The sequence below is a fragment of the Zootoca vivipara genome, chromosome 15 (genome assembly GCF_965207765.1).
Source record: "Zootoca vivipara chromosome 15, rZooViv2.hap1.1, whole genome shotgun sequence".
Classification (NCBI taxonomy): domain Eukaryota; kingdom Metazoa; phylum Chordata; class Lepidosauria; order Squamata; family Lacertidae; genus Zootoca; species Zootoca vivipara.
The window spans coordinates 22,508,274-22,528,986 of record NC_142598.1 but is presented as its reverse complement, the minus strand read 5'-3'; the positions used below and the strand labels follow the sequence as shown (position 1 = coordinate 22,528,986).

The window sequence follows — 20,713 nt, the reverse complement described above, 5'->3', positions numbered from 1 at the left end:
CCACGGCATCACACTGTTGACTCATCACACTGTTAAGCAGAAGTCTTATGCTAGCAGGATCTTACCAGTGGAAGTCAAATAAGTGTAGGGTGGGGAGTAAGCAAATCCTTGAAAGATTCTCCTGTCCCCCCAGGGCTTGCTCATCCCTCCTAATTGGTCTGGGGTCCCACTGATTCTGGTATAGGCTATAGGTTTGGCTATATTGCTCCTATACCTAAGGCTATTCTTACATGCCCAGTTGAAGGCGGTTTAGCAGCTTCAGCTACAGTGCCAGTTTATTGTTTATTTGTTTCTTTAAAAATATGCTTTGCCTTTTTTAAAAAAAGAAAAAAGCATACTCAAGGAAGCTTGCTATCAACTGTCTTGACAACATTTGTTGATGCAGTCTAGAATAGCATTAGCCTTTTTTGCTGCTGCAACACATACTGTTGACTCATATTAAGCTTGTGGTCAACTAAGACCCCTAGATCATTTTCACATGTACCGGTACTACTGGCAATCCAGGTGTCCCCCATCTTATATTTGTGCAGCCAGTTATTCCTGCCTAAACGCAGAACCTTGCATTTGTCCCTATTGAAATTAATTATCTTAGTTTTGGCCCAGTTCTCCAATCTGCAAAGGTCCCAAGGCAGTCATCTCGCACCTGGAAAACAGGCAAAAATACCTTCAGAATCATAGCTCTGTAGAGTTGGAAGGGACCACGAGAGTCACCTAATCCAAGCCCCTAAAATGCAGGACGCTTTTGCCCAAAGCGGGGCTCGAACCCACGACGCTGAGATTAACAGTTTCATGTTCTATCGACTGAGCTGCCCCACCTGTAAAGTGACTAAAGAACCAGCAACGAAGAGGGAAAAACGTACCTGCCCAAACATCGAGGAGGCGGGTCTTATAGCGTCAGGCTTAAAAGAGTTTCTAAATGAGGTTTTTTCTCTCTCTAGACGTCCGGTTCCCAAGTAACAGAACTTAGCGTCCTCCATATGCGGGGCAGGAGAGCTGAAAGTGCCTTTAGCCTAGTGAATAAAAAATGGGGTCCTTTCAGCTGTCTGTTAAATAGCTGCCCATCCTGTCGCGAGGCTTTCCCTGCCCTTCGTTTACATGTGTGAGTGGAAATTTGTCATGACCCTCATGGTCCCTTTCAACTCCACAATACTATGAATATATTATCAACATAATTTCAAAGCCCGAAAGAGAACTTCGTTCCGCAGGAGCTTCTTCTCCTTTCCCCCTCATGCAGAAGCAAAAAGAAGGCAGGGCTCCTGAGAATAGGAGAGTGCGAATTCCTGCCAACCTCATTCCCAGGTGTGGAAAATGCTTGTCTCTATTCTCTTCAATATACTGTAAAACATTTGGAAACGGCAACAACAACTGCAACAGGGGAGCCGAAAGTCTGAGGCGCACACGACTGGTTTTTGCCTATACCTCTACGTCGGCTCTCCGTTTCCTCATAGGAGCGCGTGAGAGAACCTCTGTCTCCGAAGGGCCGGTCGGCGCGCACGCGCAGTGGCAGGGCGCCCTCCCATGCGCTGTGTTTACAATCGAGGGCTGCCCGGGCCGGTGAGGGGGCGATACTTCCGGCCCTCAGGTGGCCGCGTGCCTTTCCGCTGACGTCTGAGGGTGAGTGGGTCGGTTTCACCTGTGGGTGCGGTGGGGTTGGGGGTGGGTGGGTCTCCTCCCAGCCCCGCGGCGGCGGGTTCTTCAGGCTGCCCCTTCCAAGGGAGGTGTGCCGAAATTGTGCCTCCGGTGTGCAGGGTTGGGAGGGTGGGATCCTGCTCGCAGGGGTTCCCATGGCTACCTGGCTGGATGCTGAGAGGGCAGGATGGTGCGCTAGGTCAGCCTCCTTGCGCTCGTTTTCAAGAACAGGGAAGATTTCAAGGTGCACCGAACATAGGCAAGGGGGGACAGGGAGGGGACCTGCCCTCCTAAAAATCAATAAAAATACTTAACTAACTGAGGTTCTGCGCCCCCCAACATAAAGCGTGCGCCCCTCCCCAACAAAAATACTGGCTATGCCCGTGGCACCGAAGGCTACTGGATTGAAGGTTGGAGATTTTGGGGGCTTAGCCCCTTCCTGTGCTACCATCATAACTGGTCTTGCTCGAAGCAAGGCTTTGCAGCCTAATTCCTATGCTTTTGATTCTGCGGTGGGGTGCTGTTACTGCAGGGTACGATCAATCTATGAGCACCCATCAAGCTATGAACATGATGGAATGCAATCCAAATGTGAGCAATCTCCCAGAAACAAGAGCTTCGCGGACACTGTGCGCCTTAGTGTCCTCAGGTTTCAAACTCATTGTGGTGGCCCTCTGTTTGTCCAACGCCGCGCCCAAATTGGACACAGCCTCTCCCGACTCAGTTGTTTTTGCTCTGGATCGTGTAATAACCAGTGCAAGGGTCCAAATCTATAACTCTGCCTGAATGTACATGGCAATTTAGATTTAGATTTCCCATCGTAACATTATTGAAAACTGATCAAGCGTCTGAAAGTGCAAGGTTGAAATAATTTTGATCGTCACAGTTGATTTTTAAAACTTGTTAAGTAGAATTGAAATAATTATTTCTTGGTAGCCTTGACAAAAAACCCATTGTGCATTTGAAATCTGTCAGGCGCCAGGCGCATTTTGCACCTGGCTATTGGCCGCTTGCGACCAGGTGAAGATGACCGGGTGCCAGGATGGCATCTAACGTCTCCACCATCTGGAGGTGCATGCCTAGGGATCTTTGGATCTGTACTGCTTTTACACACTAGCAGAACATCCTGTAGAATTCTGTCCACTATATTTTATCAGCACAATCAGAATTAAGTTCAGGAACCAAAAAGTCATATTGAAAAATACGACTTTTGAGTCCTCTGACCCCAAAATGGCAACTGGCCATTCCATTTTGGCGACTGTAAGCCTGGTTTAAGGAGCCATTTGGTGCCTAGCTTATATATCGATGAGTTTCTAACACTGCTGTGTGTAATGCATACTCTAGATCACGGGTGTCAAACACAAGGCCCGGGGGCCAAATCTGGCCCGCCAGACCTTGTCATGTGGCCCGCCGAGCGCCGCAGCCAGCGGGACCCAGCAGCGGGACCTTGCTGCTGAAGCGCCGCACCGACAAAGCGCCGACAAACAGCTGGGGCCGGGGGGGGGGTAGAAAGGCGGCCGGAGCAGCGCTGCGTGGAGCACCCCGAGCCACAGCAGGAGAAGGAGGCGGCAGCTTGCCGGGTCAGCGCCCGGCAGCGCCGCACGGAGAGTCCTGAGCCTCTGCGACGCAGCAGTGCTCTATAGCACTTTGAATCCTCCTCCTCCTGCCATGGCTCGGTGCCTGGAAATGGCTGTTGCTGCTGCTGAAGCACAGACAAAGCACCCAGCAGCGCCGCATGGAGGAGGAGGAGGATTCAAAGTACTACAGAGCACTGCTTTGTCCCAGAGGCTCGGAACTCTCCGCACGGCGCTGCCGGGCACCGACCCGGCAAACTGCCTCCTCCTCCTCCTCTTGCCTCTCCTCCTCCTCCTCCTCCTGCCGCGGCTCAGCCTCATGAACGTGAGCTCAGCAGCGGCTCAGCCTCACGAACGTGCAACTCTGAGGCTTTACGCACTTCTCCTAAAACGGACACCCGCTGCCTCACGCTGCACGGGAAATGCTTTTTGCCCCTGGGTCCCTTCGCGCTCTTTTCTGGCGCTGAATCAAGGCGGCGACCCCCCCTTCCCTTTCTTTCTTCCTCTCTCTCGTTCTTATTCTTTATTTCTTTCTCCTTCCTTCCTTCTTTATCTCTGTCTTCTCTCCCTCTTTCTTTTTCTTTCCTTCTTTATTCCTTCTTTCCTACTCTTCTTTCTCTCACCTCTTTCCTTCCTCTCTCCCTCCTGCTCCCTCTTTTCTTCCTTCCTTCCTTCCTTCCTTCCTTCCTTCCTTCCTTCCTTCCTTCCTTCCTTCCTTCCTTCCTTCCTTCCCATCTTTCTTCCTCTCCCTCATTCTTATTCTTTCTTTCCCTCTACTTCCTTCCTTCTTTCTCCCTTTCCGTCTTCTCTCCCTCTTTCTTTTTCTTTCCTTCTTTATTCCCTTCCTTATTTCCTACTCTTCTTTCTCTCCCCTCTTTCCTTCCTTCCTCTCTCCCTCCCACTCCCTCTTTTCTTCCTTCCTTCCTTCCTTCCTCCCTCCCCTTCCCTCCCCTCCTTCTCCCTCTCCTCAGAAACATAGGATGCTACTTCTGGCCCTTAAACCCTGGAACCAGGAGAGCAGCTCCAGTGAGTCAACCTCAGCCAGTCCCTTTGGTGAAGGGTGGTGGCTCACTGGCAGAACATCTGTCCTGCATGCAGAAGGACCCCAGCATCTCCAGGTACTAGTAGCTCTGCAAAGGTCCTGCATGAAACCCTAGCGAGCCTCCACCACCCAGTGCAGTTACCAAAAATCATTTTTCAATAAATTGTACAATAATTGTACATTTGAATATCTACTTGCCATTATTCTGACTATGTTTCTGCTTTCAGAGCTAGTTATTACTTACATTATTACAAAAAAACAGTAATAATTGAATGCAGTGACAATAATTTATGATACTAAGAGTGGACACATAGTCCTACAGATACAACCGGCCCTTTGAGGGTGACCAAACTGCTGATGCGGCCCCCGATGAATTTGAGTTTGACACCCCTGCTCTAGATTATCCTGCATATGTCATTTATTTTTATTAAGCTCTTGGTTCAAATTATTTTTTTCCTTTTTTGTGTTCAGATCAGTTGTGTATATAGATATAGAGACTCCTGTTTCAAGTTTTTCATTACTGTATGTTTATATTATGGCAGTAGTCAGATCAATCTTGCTCCTTAGAAGTAAATTCAGTTGAAATTAGTTGAAGTTGCTCTCAGGTTGACTAAATGGTTCAAGACAGTCATATGCTGTTGTTTATAGTCTTGTGATCGCTTGCAATGTAGGTCAAAATCAATGCGAAATATGTTGAAAACATGGAACTTGCATTTCATTACGGAACTTCCTCACTATTGCATGACTTCCTTCTTCGCTTTCAACACAAAGTCCACTGGAAATGCTTTGCTTGCGTGAGAATATGACTTTGAAAAGCATTGACCTTGATTGCCTTCTGCTTCCCTCAATGCTTCATGCATTTGTTGGTGTTATAACATGGAAACATTATTTAAAGTAGCATTTTCTTCTTCTGTTACGCTTTTTATTTATTGGCTGATGTTGCTATCATAAATTGATGAGTCTCATCCTACCACCAATTTCATGCATGAGCAGAAGCATTGCATGGTTTGTCTCAGAGTTATTCTGCTAGCTGTGCACTCATCTCTCTGAGTTCAATGAGGCTTACTCCAAGTAAGTGTGGGTTCTTGGCCCTTATAAACATGTTGAAATGTTACTTACGACATAAGGCGTTATAGTGGAGACCAGGCATCCCCAAACTTCGGCCCTCCAGATGTTTTGGACTACGGTTCCCATCTTCCCCGACCATTGGTCCTGTTAGCTAGGAATCATGGGAGTTGTAGGCCAAAACATCTGGAGGGCCTCAGTTTGGGGATGCCTGGTGGAGACCAACTCTTCTTTTGTATTACCACAATCCTAAGCATGTTTCGGTAAAGGTAAAGGGACCCCTGACCATTAGGTCCAGTCATGACCGACTCCGGGGTTGCGGCGCTCATCTCGCGTTATTGGCCGAGGGAGCCGGCGTACAGCTTCCAGATCATGTGGCCAGCATGACTATACTAAGCTGCTTCTGGTGAACCAGAGCAGCTCACGGAAACGCCGTTTACCTTCCTGCTGGAGCGGTACCTTTTTATCTACTTGCACTTTGACATGCTTTCAAACTGCTAGGTTGGCAGGAGCAGGGACCGAGCAACCGCCCCAGGGATTCGAACCGCCGACCTTCTGATCGGCAAGCCTAAGGCTCCATGGTTTAACCCACAGTGCTACCCACATCCCAAGTAAAGCATGTTTACTTGGATGCCGTTCCTCCTGTTTCTGAAGTTCCTTATTTACTAGAAGTACAATCACAACTTATGGTATTTAATCTATTCTGACACTGGTATGTGATGATATAACATCAATTTCACTAGTGCTAAATATGGTATCTCCGTTGTATATATTACTGACAGATGTTTTATATGAATCCTGCTATGCTCACTGTCTGCTTTGTTCAAACTCTAGGTTTTAGGTATCGGTCATGTGACAGTCGGGGTCGCCATGTCTGCTCTGTGTCCTCCTCCTTCTCCTGCTGTTGCCAAGACTGAGATTGCCTTGAATGGAGAGTCCCCATTGCTGGCTGCTACTTTTGCCTACTGGGACAATATTCTTGGTCCCAGGGTCAGACACATCTGGGCCCCCAAAACAGACCAGCAGCTTCTCAGTGATGGAGAAATAACATTTCTTGCAAACCATACTCTGAATGGGGAAATACTTCGTAATGCAGAAAGTGGTGCAATAGATGTGAAGTTTTTTGTTTTGGCTGAGAAAGGAGTCATTATCGTGTCCTTAATTTTTGATGGGAATTGGAACGGGGACAGAAGTACATATGGACTATCGATAATCCTTCCACAAAGTGAGCTTGGCTTCTACCTTCCCCTTCACAGAGTATGTGTCGACAGGCTGACACATATTATAAGAAAAGGACGGATATGGATGCACAAGGTAGGATACTTCTTCATGGTAACCACTTTTAAGTCTGGAGCCTTATGATTGGCTAAGCATAATACATGCCAGCAGATGGTGATCTAGCATTCTAGCCAAATAAATTCAAGATCTCCCTCCTCCTGCTCTTGACTTTTGGAGCCCTGACACTCTCATCCATAGCTCAGCATGATCATTTTTCAATTTATTATGCCTACACAAGAGTAAGCCTTTTCCTTGCACACACAAAGCCAATTTGCTCTATCTGCCAGGTGGAATTCCCCCAGAAGTTTAACATGACCTACAAGAACAATCTTTATTTTTTAATAATGTGTGTTATTTTTACTTAGTAAAATACGTGTATGACTTTTCCGTACGCTGCTCAAGACTTTGATGGCCATGTGCATTTATTTATTTCAGTTATTTAAATAGTTATCAACCACACTTTCATGGAAAAATAACAAGGTGGTCTACTCTCTTGATCATTGCCTGCAAAAGAAATACACAGTGCACAAGGCTTTACTTTGAAAAATATCCAGGGCATTGGTCTTTCCAAGAAGTATAATCTTTCCAGTTCATTTTTGAATCGGACACTTGGTCTTTTTATTGGAAGAATCTTATGATCTGAAGTGCAGCTGTGTGGAAGTAAGTCACTCAAATCAGAAGTTTTTCTCTTTTTTTTGTTCGACCCTACTCAACTACAGAGCTGCTCAAGGCAGCACACATATGTGGTGATATTATTCCATTTGACCTCACAAGAACTCAGTGGACTAGGTTAGGCTGAAAGCATCTGGGCAGACTGACACTACTCACTGAGATCATGGCTGAACACAGATCTCCTTCTTTTAGCCTGTTTAGAATTGAATGTGATTTTGTGTTGACTAAGATACTGCAGCTTCGTTGGGTCGTTGTGGATCTGATTGTCTTTTTATAGAATGCTGGTTGTACGGTGTGTGGGTTAAAACATGTACACATGTACTAGAAACTTTCTTTTACAAGTAACAATTTCCCCCCATGCCTAGGAAAGGCAAGAACACATTCAGAAGGCTGTCCTGGAGGGCACAGAGAGAATGGAAGACCAGGTAAGAATGATGCAAGCGGCAAGACTCTGTGTACATTTCAATACTGACACTTCATATCCCATCAATTTCAAGTGGAAGGATTACAAGTGTTCTTGCTCCTTTCCCATTTAGCCACATCCACCTGTAGAAGTTGCTTCCTCTGGGTATCGTGAATGCTTTCTATAAGAGAATGAGTTCCATGAAGATGGAATAGAAACACTGAGCAAACTGAAAAAACATATGCCAGCTCCATGCCATTGTGGAGCGAAGTAGAATTCTGAGTGGTATTTTATTCTCTTTGTATACAGGCCATCTAAATGAAGAGTGTTTTTTTTTAAGTGGCTTCTTCAGTTTGTTTGTACTATCAACCTCCTGTCATAACAGAAGATCTTACTAGATCATTGGTTTATCAGGCAAAAGAACTGGCAGTGCATGTGTTTTGGGCTACAGCTGGTTGGGAGAGGATTTATTATACAGCAGGGTTGGGACACATCAAGCCCAGAGACCAAATGTGGTCCTGCAGGCATCTTTGTCTAGCCCTTGGGACTTTCTCCAACCACCACCCCTCTCTAACTCACTTCTCAACGGCTGTGCTTCACACCCACCCAAAATGTTTTTGCCTGGCTGGAATATTTCCTTGAATTCTGATGGCACCTTTCCGTTGCCTGCATGGAGGATCGAAGGGTATGTGTGAATGTGTACAGAAACGAGCTTGAGCAAAGGTAACATTTACTGTCACTGTTCCACCCACTTTTGCCTCTGGCCGCACCCACCACTGGGATATGGCCCCCAGAAAGTTGCCCAGAAGGGAATGTGGCCCTCAGGCTGAAAAAGGTTCCCCATCCCTGTTGTAGATGACCTTAGGAAAACGGTACTTAACAAGGAATGAAACCACAAGTATTTTCTCTTTATCAACTGTAAATTCTAAGCAATACATTAACTTAATCATTTTTCTCTGTATGTCCTATATCTGCCCGGGCTCTTGAATTTTATTTAACCAAGTACAGTAGTCTAACACTATAGCTGAGAAACTCAGTTTTAAAATTGCATTCAGTTCAAAAATTATATTCATGGTTTTGGGGACATGGGAAGCTGTTGGGTTGGGTGGAAGGTGAAGTCCTGTCACACAAGCAGACGTCTACTTACATAACATTGAATTGTTTTACTAGTTTCTTGTTACTCTTTCTTTCCTCTCCAAAAAAAATGTTCACCCTATTCAGGTTCTGTTCTTTAAGTGCACACTCTGCTTTTCATTTCATAAACCATTATTTATTGCATAGGGCCAGAGCATCATTCCAATGCTGACAGGGGAAGTTATTCCTGTAATGGAGCTCCTTTCATCTATGAAATCACACAGTGTTCCAGAAGAAATAGATGTAAGTCTTACTGTTAGCTGCATCATGAAAGGAAGCAAGTCTTCCACTCTTTCTCTTTTTTTGAAGTGCCTTTAATGAAATGAATTGCAGCTCATCAGTCAATGGATTTCTAGCTTTTGGGGTTTTTTTTGGCCAGTACAGTACAGAATTTATACCAGGGTACATGCATACATTTTATTTGTATGCCAACCTTACAAGAGTTAAAACCCTGCTTAAGGCTACTTACAACATGAAAAAAATACATAATTAACAAAAGTAGTCTTAAAAACATTGAGAAGCACACAATCAAATTGAACAATATAAATCATATTAAGATCCATTATAAAGATACCAAATATTAAAACCAATAACAGCAACAGCAAGCCCCTCCCCCGGCAAACCTCTAAACAACACCCCAGACCAAGAATCTGTTCAGCATTCTCAGCTTTTGTAGCTGGAGTCATTCCAGGCCCTGCAAGGCAAACAGCAGGTCTTCTAGGATCTGCAGCCAAGGGCACATCGCACAGACATCACAGCACCTTTTAAACTCTACCGGACTAAATTGCATGTTGTCTGGTCTGTACGTAGCTCTTTAAAGTGCAAAAAAAATCCAAATCCAAATTGTGAGTCATTCCACAGGTGTTTTTTTTTAAAAAAAACATCTAGGGAGAGTTCAAAGGTAGGATCTTTTTAGATCCTAGGCATTCTTTTACTGGATCATTAATGTACCAACAAAACAAATACATACTGATACAGCAGTGGGTGTGGAGCTTGTAAAGCTGGCAGTGGGGGGATTATACAGGCAAAGCAATGAACATTTAATTCCACAGTCACTCTCCTCCTTGCTTGAATTGTGAGAAAGGATTGGAGCTTGTTGTGTCCATGCAGGTTCCTGGAAGATAAAGGTCCTTTGGAGTAAGATGTGGGATAGAAATTAAATAAATAAATGAATTGTATTAAAATTCTGACTTTGCGTACTTCCTTATTTTTTTTTAAATAAATCTATTTCTTTATTTCTGCATTTAAATAGGGTTGGTTCCTGGGCTGTTTGTCATTTGTAGCATGTACACCATGACTAATCTTCCTCCCTGTGCTTTTATCACATTCCAGATAAGTGACACAGTGCTTAGCGATGATGACATTGGAGACAGCTGTCACGAAGGTTTCCTCCTTAAGTATGATCATTTGTTTTTTGGGAAAGTACTTACTTCTAAAGCAGAGATTTGGGGAAAGAGGGGGGAGATAGGTGACGATGAGTGGGGAAGAAAAAAAATCCTTTTTATTTATTGGTAGTGTTTTTGCCTATAAGTAAGCCTCTTTTAAATAGTTTAGAGTAAAAATGAATTGATGTGAAAACTAGGGTGATCACTTACTAACCTGCTTGTGTAGCACTATATTGACAGTTATTTATCTTACCTGTTGCCTTGTTAAGAAAACATATTAAGACTTATGCATATGGAAGCTTGGAAACTAAGTTGAATCGAGGCAGTGGGTGAGAAATAGATTCTCACTAAACCGAAAAAGGACTGTGTTTCTAGCTTCTCCATACCACCCAGTACATCTGTTTTCTAGGTTAAAAATAGTATTTCATTGGCATTGATAGCTAAAAATCTGACCAACCTAACTTTGAGATCTGTGGCATTGTGGGTGTGCCATCATTCCTGCTGGAAGGAAAAATAATTCTCCACTCTCATACTTTGCATTCTGTTTGTCACTGGCAGAGTTAATGAAAGGCATGCCACAGGTTTCATTGTACTTCAGTCAATGGAGACCTATAAAGCAGAGTCTATTAACAGAACTGGGGTTTCGTTAAATCTTCCTGGGAAAAAGGGGGAGTCATTCTGCTAACTACTTTCCCCCAATATGGCACCTTTTGAAAATAGAGAGCTTTTTCATTCATGTCCAAAAATTGAAAGTTCAGACTGCATACTGTAACCTTGCTGGTTAACTTGGTTGATTAGAGCAGGCATAGGCAAACTCGGCCCTCCAGATGTTTTGGGACTACAACTCCCATCATCCCTGCCCACTGGTCCTGTTAGCCAGGGATGATGGGAGTTGTAGTCCCAAAACACCTGGAGGGCCGAGTTTGCCCATGCCTGGGTTAGAGCATGGTGCTGATAATGCCAAGGTTACGGGTTTGATCCTCATACAAGTGCATTTTCTTGCATTCTGGGGGGTTGAAATTCAGAAATAGTTTCTTCTGTTCAGCTTTGGTTTCTTCACTCTTATGAAATCAAATGCCATAAAATATACATGTAATGAAAGTACCATATTTTTCTGTCTATTAGACGAGGTTTTTTTCACTCAAAAATTGTGTCAAAAAACTGGGGTTGTCCAATACATGGATAGTGGCATGGCAGGCGGGGGCAGGGAGAAGCTGCGCGCCTGCCAGCCAGCTGGTTGGCGGGAGCGCAACTTTCCCCGATGCCACTGCCCGTGGGAAACGATCTAGTGTTTCCTGCCCGCAGCTGTATGGGAAGAGAAGCTCAACAACTTTGGGCCATCTCCCCTCATTTTCTTAAAACTGAGTCCCCAAAAATAGAGGGGTTGGGGTCTTATACATGGGGGCGTCTTCTAGACGGAAAAATACAGTAATCAGATAACTAGTTAGCAGTCTGTGGCTCCATTCTCTTGTCCTGCACTGTAATGATTACTGCAGAGTAAAACAAGATATTCACATAGGAGTTTAAGGCAATTCATACACTTACCCCAAAATGTGAGTAGATATTAAATGGTATCATTTTGTCTGAAGTCTAGATTTGTAGCAATTTAATTTCAGGTGGCTCAACTAACCATATAGTTCTGGCCCTTGGTGTTTGATTTTTAGTACAGACTACTTACCACATTTGGAAACATTAGTATTGTTGGCAAGAAAAAGCTTTGCAGAGTCTTTTTAGCTGCTGCATGTAAACTTCTTGTGAAGTATTTCATATTACTTTGTATGCCTCTCTTTTCAATTTGCAGAGCCATCAGTTCACACTTGCAGACGTGTGGCTGCTCGGTAGTTATAGGAAGCAGTGCAGAAAAAGTTAATAAAGTAAGCATCTCCTATCTTATAAAGGTTAGATTACCAGGCAGAACAATATGCTGCCAGAAATCATAAGCGTTAGTCCTTTGATTTCATATATTACCTGTAAAGGGGGGGAGGTATTCCTCTAGCAACAAAATGTGAAGCTTGTGTACTTAGAAAATGAGGTCTCCCAAAAATAACTGGCAATAAGTCATTTGGGTTCCTGTAATTGGCAAGTAGCAACTACCCAGTTACTATATCATATAACAATTTTCATTTGCAAGTTTTCTTTTTTGCTAAATTTCCCTGCCTATCAGTATTTTTACAGTATTTTTGTATTACAGATAGTACGGACACTGTGCCTCTTTCTTACTTCAGCAGAGCGAAAGTGTTCTAGGCTGTGCAGAAATGAAACTTCCTTTAAGTATGAATCGGGGCTTTTTGTGCAAGGATTACTGAAGGTGAGGTCTTTGATTTGCTCAACTACATTTTGTCAGGAGCCAGTAACTTTAGTCATTGGTCTTCTAATCAAATGAAGTATTGTTGTGCTTAGATTAATAAATTATTTATTTTGTTGGCATCATTATTAATGTCCTTTAAAATTAAAATACTGGTAGGTTTTTCCTATAAGTGAGGAAGTTGGAAGTGTTTATCCAGCAGGACAAAGGAAGCATAGATTAAACTGTTAATTTTCATTAACACAACTACTATTTTTTTTAAAGGAAAATGTACTTTCCTGTCTGTTCTTCCCTTGCTATGAAGAATGAAGATAAATCAACACCTGTCCTTTCCTTCTCACACTTAAATGTGTCATATAGTGGAAACTGGAGAAATCTTTTTCTGAAAGTGATATTGGTAATTGACTAGAAATGTTTAATGTAAAAAATAGGTTTGGTTTTTTTTTGTTTTTTTAAAAATGGCAGTCCAGACTGGACCTATAAAACTTTAAAAAACCTTTAAAAGCAATAATTGCCAAACAAACAAACAATCCCCAGGGTGGAGGGAAGAAAACTGGTAACAATAGTGAACAAAACTACAAAATGCAGTTGTGTTTCCCTCTCTAACACAGTCTTATTATGATTAATACTAATTTCATTTATGAATCACTTCTCATTAGGCATCATGAAGTGAATTACAGTATAACATACAGTCAAACCTTGGTTTATGCCTACCTTGGTGAGTGACCGCTTCAGCGAGCGACCGCCGCAGACCCGGAAGTGTTTACATCCGGGTTCCGTGGCGTCGGATGCGCAGACGCGATCTGCGCAGTGCGTGCGTGCGCAGAAGCGCTCTATCGGCACACACGCAGAAGCGTGCCTTCGGCGAGCGACCGCCTCCGTGGAACGGATTGCGGTCGCAAACCGAGCTCCCACTGTATATAAAACCAGTTACAGGTAGGTAGCCGTGTTGGTCTGACGTAGTTGAAACAAAATAAAAAAATTCCTTCCAGTAGCACCTTTGAGAACTTACTTGGTCTCTAAGGTGCTACTGGAAGGAATTTTTTTTATATATAAAACCAGCTAAAGTAATTGTAAACACCAAAAATTCAGGGATTTCAGTGGAATATTTCCTTCTGAGTTTTCTATAAGGATACTCGTTATCCACAATCTGGAGTCCCCTGTGCATTCATGGAGTTTCTATGCATGCTTACTCATAAGTAAGCCCAAATGTAAGGCTGTAACAGAGTCTACTTTCTGTATGGAGAACATTCAAACTCTTATAATTCAATCCGTAGCAAGTTTACTCGTATGTTAGCCCCACTAAGTTCAATTAAGCTTATATCCATGCATATCAAGGCAGAAATCCTAAACCTGCACCCAAGGGATTAAGTAGCTCAGTTGGTTAGAACATGGCACTGATAATGCCAAGTTTGCAGGTTCGATCCCTGTATGGGACAGCCGCGTATTCCTGCATTGTAGGGGGTTGGACTCGATGATCCTCAGGGTCCCTTCCAATTCTACAATTCCTGGATTCCTACTGAATTTGTTGGGACTGTATATGTGCTAAGAATTGAATTGTAAGATGCTGAGTGCTGTCGATACAGAACACATCCTCAGTGTGACATATGTATCTATATCTATATCTATATATGTGTGTGTGTTTGTGTATGTGTGTGTGTGAGAGAGAGAATTGTCTTAATTTATTGCCATATTATGACAATAAATCAAAATGGTTCAAATTGTAATTTGATAGCGCCTTACAGTTTTTCATTCCTCTGACTTTTTTTAGTAACTGGACTAATTGTTTTCACTGTGACAGGATGGCACTGGAAGTTTTACATTGCCTTTCCGTCAAGTCATGTATGCTCCGTATCCTACCACGCACATTGATGTAGATATCAACACCGTGAAACAGATGCCTCCTTGCCATGAACATATCTATAATCAGCGGCGGTACATGAGATCGGAGCTCACAGCTTTCTGGAGAGCCACTTCAGATGAAGAGATGGCTCAGGATACCATTATCCATACAGACGAGAGCTTCACCCCTGATCTGTATGTGTTCCTGTAGAGTCACAGAATTTCAGATGTTGATGCCGGTATCATGGTTTAAATGCAGTGTCTATATAACGCTTTGGTTCTGTTTTGCCATCCAGGCAAAATTTCTGCCCTGAAATTAGGACCCAATTACCCAAGCAATATTGAAAGCCAGCAGTCATTTTTTTCCATTTTGCACGGGCGAGATTCTACAGGTGAAACTCGGAAAATTAGAATATCGCCAAAAAGTGCATTTATTTCAGTAATGCAACTTAAAAAAATTTTTTTTTACAACTGCTTTCTTTTGGAAATTCCACAGTAATAAAACAAATAGTTACAATAATGCAAAAATAAACATCGCTATTACATTTAATTAATTACATTCCATTTATAATTGACCCGCCTAACGACAAATAATTACAATTACAACAAATAAAGGCTTGACATATCTTGCTTTGCATGTCATGCATCTATCTCATATATTGGTTTCCCCTTTTAAGTTGCATTACTGAAATAAATGCACTTTTGGGCGATATTCTAATTTTCTGAGTTTCACCTGTACCTTTCGAATGGGGAGTCTTCTGTTCTCTCCCAAGAATTGTAAAACAACTGAGCACTTGCTCCCTATGAGTTTCTTAGGATGCTTCCGCAGCTATGAGGATTTGATTTCTGTCTCCACCAAACTCTCTTCTGAGATGCCATCCTTTGGGAGGCTAATGGCATGAGAAGTAGGATCACCAAAGTAGTTATCCTCTACAAGATTTGGAAGCTTCTTAGCTTTTTTCATAAACTAGCAGCAAGAAGTGATCAGGTAGACTTGTCGCACAATTCATTCAACACTCAGGTCCAGTTTATACATGCATGCGTATGGGATGGCTCCACTGAAAAACACAGGGCCAGATTCAACTAACCAGGTGCACTAGCGGAAGCCTGCTCAAGGTCTCCTGCTAGCACACTGTTGCTTTCCCCGGTCTCTGCCCCCCTGTGCTTCCCCCAATTCTGCTCTGGAAGATCTGGAGAACCCCCCCAGTGGCAGAGGAGAGGTTCCATATAGTAAGCAAAAATGCTTGCACTGATGGAATGATTGCCTTCGCGCGACACTGAGTTTCACCCATGGTGTTTGAGATGATGAGAGAAGAAGTTCTCTGGTATTTGGTCTGTGATAGCTCATTCATAAGCACAAATTAGCACTTGAGGCTGTAGTAATCAAGTCACGAGCCAGCCTTCATCATGGGTTATCCTTTAATTGCAATCTGTACAGTTTAGTCTCATTTTGTATGCAAAGTATTGTGCACTTCTATAAAAGTATATAAAAGAGTTTGCATGATTTTTTTTTACTAGCCCTACTTTATATTTTAGATCACATATAAGAACAGTGTTTTTAAATGCTGTAAGGAATTATTGATTACTGTATAGATACTACTTCAGCTTTGCGTTGTGAATGAAACTCAACATATTACTACTGCATGCTTCCTCTGTATTTTTACAGGAACGTTTTCCAAGATGTCCTTCACCAAGACACTTTAGTAAAAGCCTTTCTGGATCAGGTAACTGTCCATTCTAATCAGTTAAAACTGATGAGCAAAACATCACCTATTTTAATTTTCTTAATGAGTTCATTTTGTGTAGTTGTAGCTTTAAAAAAACATCTCTCAAGTGGTTCTTTTCTGTAGTATTTTAAAGCGTGATTTCAAAGAAGGTGCTCTAATCTAATACTAATGAGATTAATTACCTACTGCCTGTCTTTTCTCTGTATTTGCACTCTAAGGTCAAGTCATGTGGCAATGCCGGGAAAGTGCGGGAAAGCTTCAAATATAGTTAAGGGATGTAGGAATAAAAGGTCTTTGTTCAGTATGCATTTAGCATTTAGCAGATTAATTGTAGTTGTAATTGTTGTAGCATCAGCAGTTAACAGACCACTGACTTCAGTGAAATTATGGGACTTGGGCCAAAAACTCACTCAAATATTGTATGTTTATTGTTGATACCTAAATATGTGCATCTGCAGAATCTCTTTCTTTGCAAAAGCTGGTTCCCAGCATTGCCAAACACAAACAGCAGAACTACAAACATGAGCAGACTTGATTCTCAATGGCTGAAATTACCAGGACAGGAAGCAAGTTTAATCCTGGCCCAAATAGAGTTTCTGTGCACATCCTTTTACATTTGCTTTAAGTTGCTGCTGCCATTTACCTCCTACAGGTAAAAGTAAAACACTGGACTTGAGAGTGGCTGTTGCAGCAAGAACAAACCACCTCTCCACTCTTTATTTTTATTTACAGAAATCCTATCCCACTCAGCATATAAATATCAGGAATATAAGAAAACCAGTATGATTTTCTAAAACGAAACGCTAAAATAGAAAATTTCAGTATGAAACGCAATAGAAAATTTCAGCAAGGCACATGGCTGGGTCACGGCGAAGGGAGAGCCTGTGTCAGTAAATAAACACTTCTTGAGCAAGGGCCGAAAACAGTACTGTGGGTGCCTGCTTGATATTCAAAGGGAGTAAGTAAATTAAGCCCTGCTCCAGATGACTAGGAAGTGAACCTCAGGAGTATATGGAGTAGCCAAAAGTGCATCTCCTGAAGACCGTAGTAGCCAAGTAAGTGCACATAAGAGAACAGGCAGTCCCTCAAGTAAGCTGGTCCCAAACCGTTTAGAGGTTTGTATACCATCAGCAAAACCTTAAATGTAGCCCAGTAGCATACTGGCAGACAGTGCTGTTTCTTCAGAAACTATGGGTAGCCTGCCCTTACCATTGGTTCCTACAGAAGAGCATAATGTGTACATGCAGAGCATTGAGATGCACTGCATCCCCCCCCCCGAGTCCCTGCAATATCCCACGCTTGTCCTCTCTGTAACCAACTCCGATCATAATGTATATTTTACTAGTCTATAACAGAAGGCAGTATATGGGGTGAGCCATGCGGGAGAATGCCACTAAACAGAACCCTTTCCCCTCTTTCCCCATTTAATGTAATGTGTACTGATCTTTTATGTGGCAATTCTGAACAGGTCTTTCATTTGAAACCTGGATTGTCCCTGAGGCGTGTGTTCCTCGCACAGTTCTTGTTAATCCTTCACCGAAAAGCCTTGACCCTAATCAAATATATAGAAGACGATACGTAAGTATGAAGCTAAAGGGAGCAGTGTGTTTTCTTGGCACAGTTTTCACTGAAATCATTCCGTTTAACCACACTTTCCCCTCCCCCTCCCCACAGGCAAAAAGGCAAGAAGCCTTTTAAATCGCTCCGTAGCTTGAAGATAGACCTGGACTTGAGGGCAGAGGGTGACCTTAACATAATAATGGCCTTAGCTGAGAAGATCAAGCCGGGATTGCATTCATTTCTGTTCGGCCGTTCTTTCTACACTAGCGTGCAAGAGCACGACGTTCTAATGACGTTCTAATGAGGTTTATTTTTTTTATGTGAGTTGGTATCTCTTCACAATGCTTCTCAAATGTATTGTTTAAAGGGAATATAGCATTTCTCTTCACAAACACGTGTTGTGGTCCGGTGCAACAGAATGTGTGGTTAACACTACAACAGTCTTTTTCCCCGGCCCAGTGCCGTCCAGCTGTTGTTGTTGGACTCAAACTACCATCAGTCCCACCCAACATGGCCTGTGGTCAGGGACGATGGGAGTTGTAGTCTGCCAATGTTTGGAGCGGGGTATCATTGCGGGGAAGGCTGCAGAAAAAGTCAGAGAGTGCTGTTTAGACCTGCGCAATCCAGGTAGAGCAAGGTTTCTCACCTGCCTTCTGAACACCAAGTGCCACTGCTGATTCCTGAGAGGGGAAGGAAGCTCAGTGTGGTTGGGGTTTGGCAGTAGGAGTGTTGGGTTGGCTCTGCCACCATGCCGCTTTGTTCCCTGTGCCTCTCCCTCTTGGGAGCTGGCAGCAATATTCTGTGTTTGGAAAGCAGGCAAACAACCCTGTGCCACCCCACCAGTTGCTACTGGAATCGAGTCAGTTCAACTTAGGCATGCATCAGATGTTCCATTTTGATTACAGGGAGAGTAAACATTGGTGTGGTTTGTTTAAAGGTTAACTTAATGGCATTTTCGAAACCACAAAGTTGAGGACAACTTTTAATGGGTTTTTAAGAGGATATTGGTTTATAATTTTTCTTCGTGTGTGTGGTATTGGGAGACACGTTCCATTTCCTCCTTTCTGTCCAGGGACTGTTGATTGCAAAACAAATGGTCAAACGTAATTTTAGGACTATCGCTTCTAGTGTGTTTGGTAATATGAACAGTGCCATCTGCTTTTTCTCCCTGCCCCCAAAGCCAGCAGAAACTTGTGTGACATCTTAAGCACTTCAACACAGGCATGGAACAGGCAATGTGGCAGTACTTTTAGATGGTGTAATCAAAAGTGCCAAGCAAGTGTCGGGCAAGACTATTCTATTGCTAATTATGTCACCCACCATGCATGTTGCACTGTGTTTTGTCAAACACTGGTGCAAGTCAAACAGAGTGCAAATTAGGAAAGGTAAGGAGCAATTGGCAAGCTTTTTCTGATGAGCTACTGAGTGAAAGCCATATAAAAATCTCCCGGATCTCCAATGCTTCTGAGCAGTTTGGGGGGAGGGGACTGGTTAGAGACAAACTTAGTTGGTACCACAACTGAAATAAGGGTAGTAGTGGCAAATTTCTACTTTTCCTCTTCAACTCTAGCATATTTACCTCTTACCTCTCAGCTTCTTCTAAACTGAAAAAAGATAAACATTATGTATTTGCCTGTTTTCCACTGCCTTTCATACCTGTATAATATGGAATATTTATAATGGCTTTAATGTACATGTTTTGCAAAATGCAAAGAGCTGCCATAAAAGTGCATGCCATGTACTTCAAAAGGTTTTAAATGCATGCTGCTGTTTTTTAATTTCATTTTTTAATTGTTTGCCGGGTTGGGGTTGTTCCAATACGCTAATATGTTTCTTTAAGTGCAATATTTTGTGTTCATGATTAGGGAAAACTTACTGTCAGAAAGACATCTCTAGCTGTTACTGAGCATTCCTTATTATTAATTCTTATTTTCTTGGAAACCTGTTCTTCCTTCTCATCTGATGGCTGTGGCCCACATGATGGTGATGGCTCAGATGAAGGGTATCCAATTTAACTTTTGCATCTTGGGAAGTTGTGATTGCCAAACTTTCCCCTGTAGTAAAATGAGCAAGGTGCAGTATCTTATGTGAAGCTAACTGCATACAACAGACTCCCACCGATCATTGGCTTATTACAGCCAGTAATTTAATTTGTAAAGATGTAAAGTTGCCATGTCAAAAGACTAAATATTATTGTGGAGGTGTGGGGCCTGACAAAGCAGCTTTTACTCTTTGGGAAGACAGGGATGAGGGCAGTAGAAGCTAGGCAGTAATGAGAAATGCCTCTTAGCTCAGGGTAGGTAGGTGTCATGGGTGAGCAAGAAATAACATCCCAGTGAATGGCCTGAGCATAACTCTGGTGGCCTGTCAATAGCTCTACTGTTTAGATTAAAAGTCCTGTGCAGCCATAACAAGAAGATAGACAACTGACATTTTTCTGTCTTAGGGTTAGTGATAAATTTAGAGGGAATACTGTCAGACCATGAAGATAATTGTGTTCTTTTCCATAACTTATTTTACAGAGTAATAGTCCTAGGTGTTGGTTTAAAAGCAGCTTAAAGATTTGAAACTAATATAGTATCCATTTACCTGGGATTTTCTGTATTTTCATGCTGCTACGTATGTGGATTGCAAGGTGCTTGAAAAATATCAGTACAATTATTGCTGATATAATATAGTAATGAGACAAATTCCATTTGCCATTAAAAAAAGCATACTAGGGATAGCAAGCTATATTTTAATGTTGTTGTTGAAGCGGGTTTAGAGTTCTGATGAATAAATACAGGAGACATTGCCACACAGAGAACACATTATTGAACCATATGCCTAATTGTAGATTGATGCATTTTTGGCAAATAAAACTGGCACTACCAAAAAGAAATCTCTGTTGCCTGAAATATATCCTAGTGTCATATTTTCATTATGAAATGTCTAAATGCTAGTAATTTGCTCTGATTTTTTGGTGCACTTTCCCCATGCATGTACATTATAATAAAATGGATAAATACCTCCATATTTTGTGTTGCACATCTTATTGCTCAGGGTATTATTAGGCTGTTGAAAGCAATATTGCAAGAAGATTCATTTACCAAAAGGT

General features: G+C 42.6%; 1 protein-coding gene across 1 annotated transcript; it reads left to right on the top strand.

The window, feature by feature from the left end:
- Positions 1 to 1,436: 1,436 nt before the first annotated feature.
- C9orf72 (C9orf72-SMCR8 complex subunit) lies at positions 1,437 to 20,629 on the top strand. Its single transcript, XM_035140979.3, has 11 exons — positions 1,437 to 1,614; positions 6,145 to 6,624; positions 7,626 to 7,685; positions 8,945 to 9,040; positions 10,130 to 10,194; positions 11,984 to 12,056; positions 12,374 to 12,490; positions 14,289 to 14,524; positions 15,996 to 16,053; positions 17,525 to 17,634; positions 17,731 to 20,629. The coding sequence occupies exons 2-11, from the start codon at positions 6,181 to 6,183 to the stop codon at positions 17,915 to 17,917; spliced, it is 1,446 nt and encodes a 481-aa protein (XP_034996870.1). The 5' UTR covers positions 1,437 to 1,614; positions 6,145 to 6,180; the 3' UTR covers positions 17,918 to 20,629.
- The last annotated feature ends 84 nt before the right edge of the window (positions 20,630 to 20,713 follow it).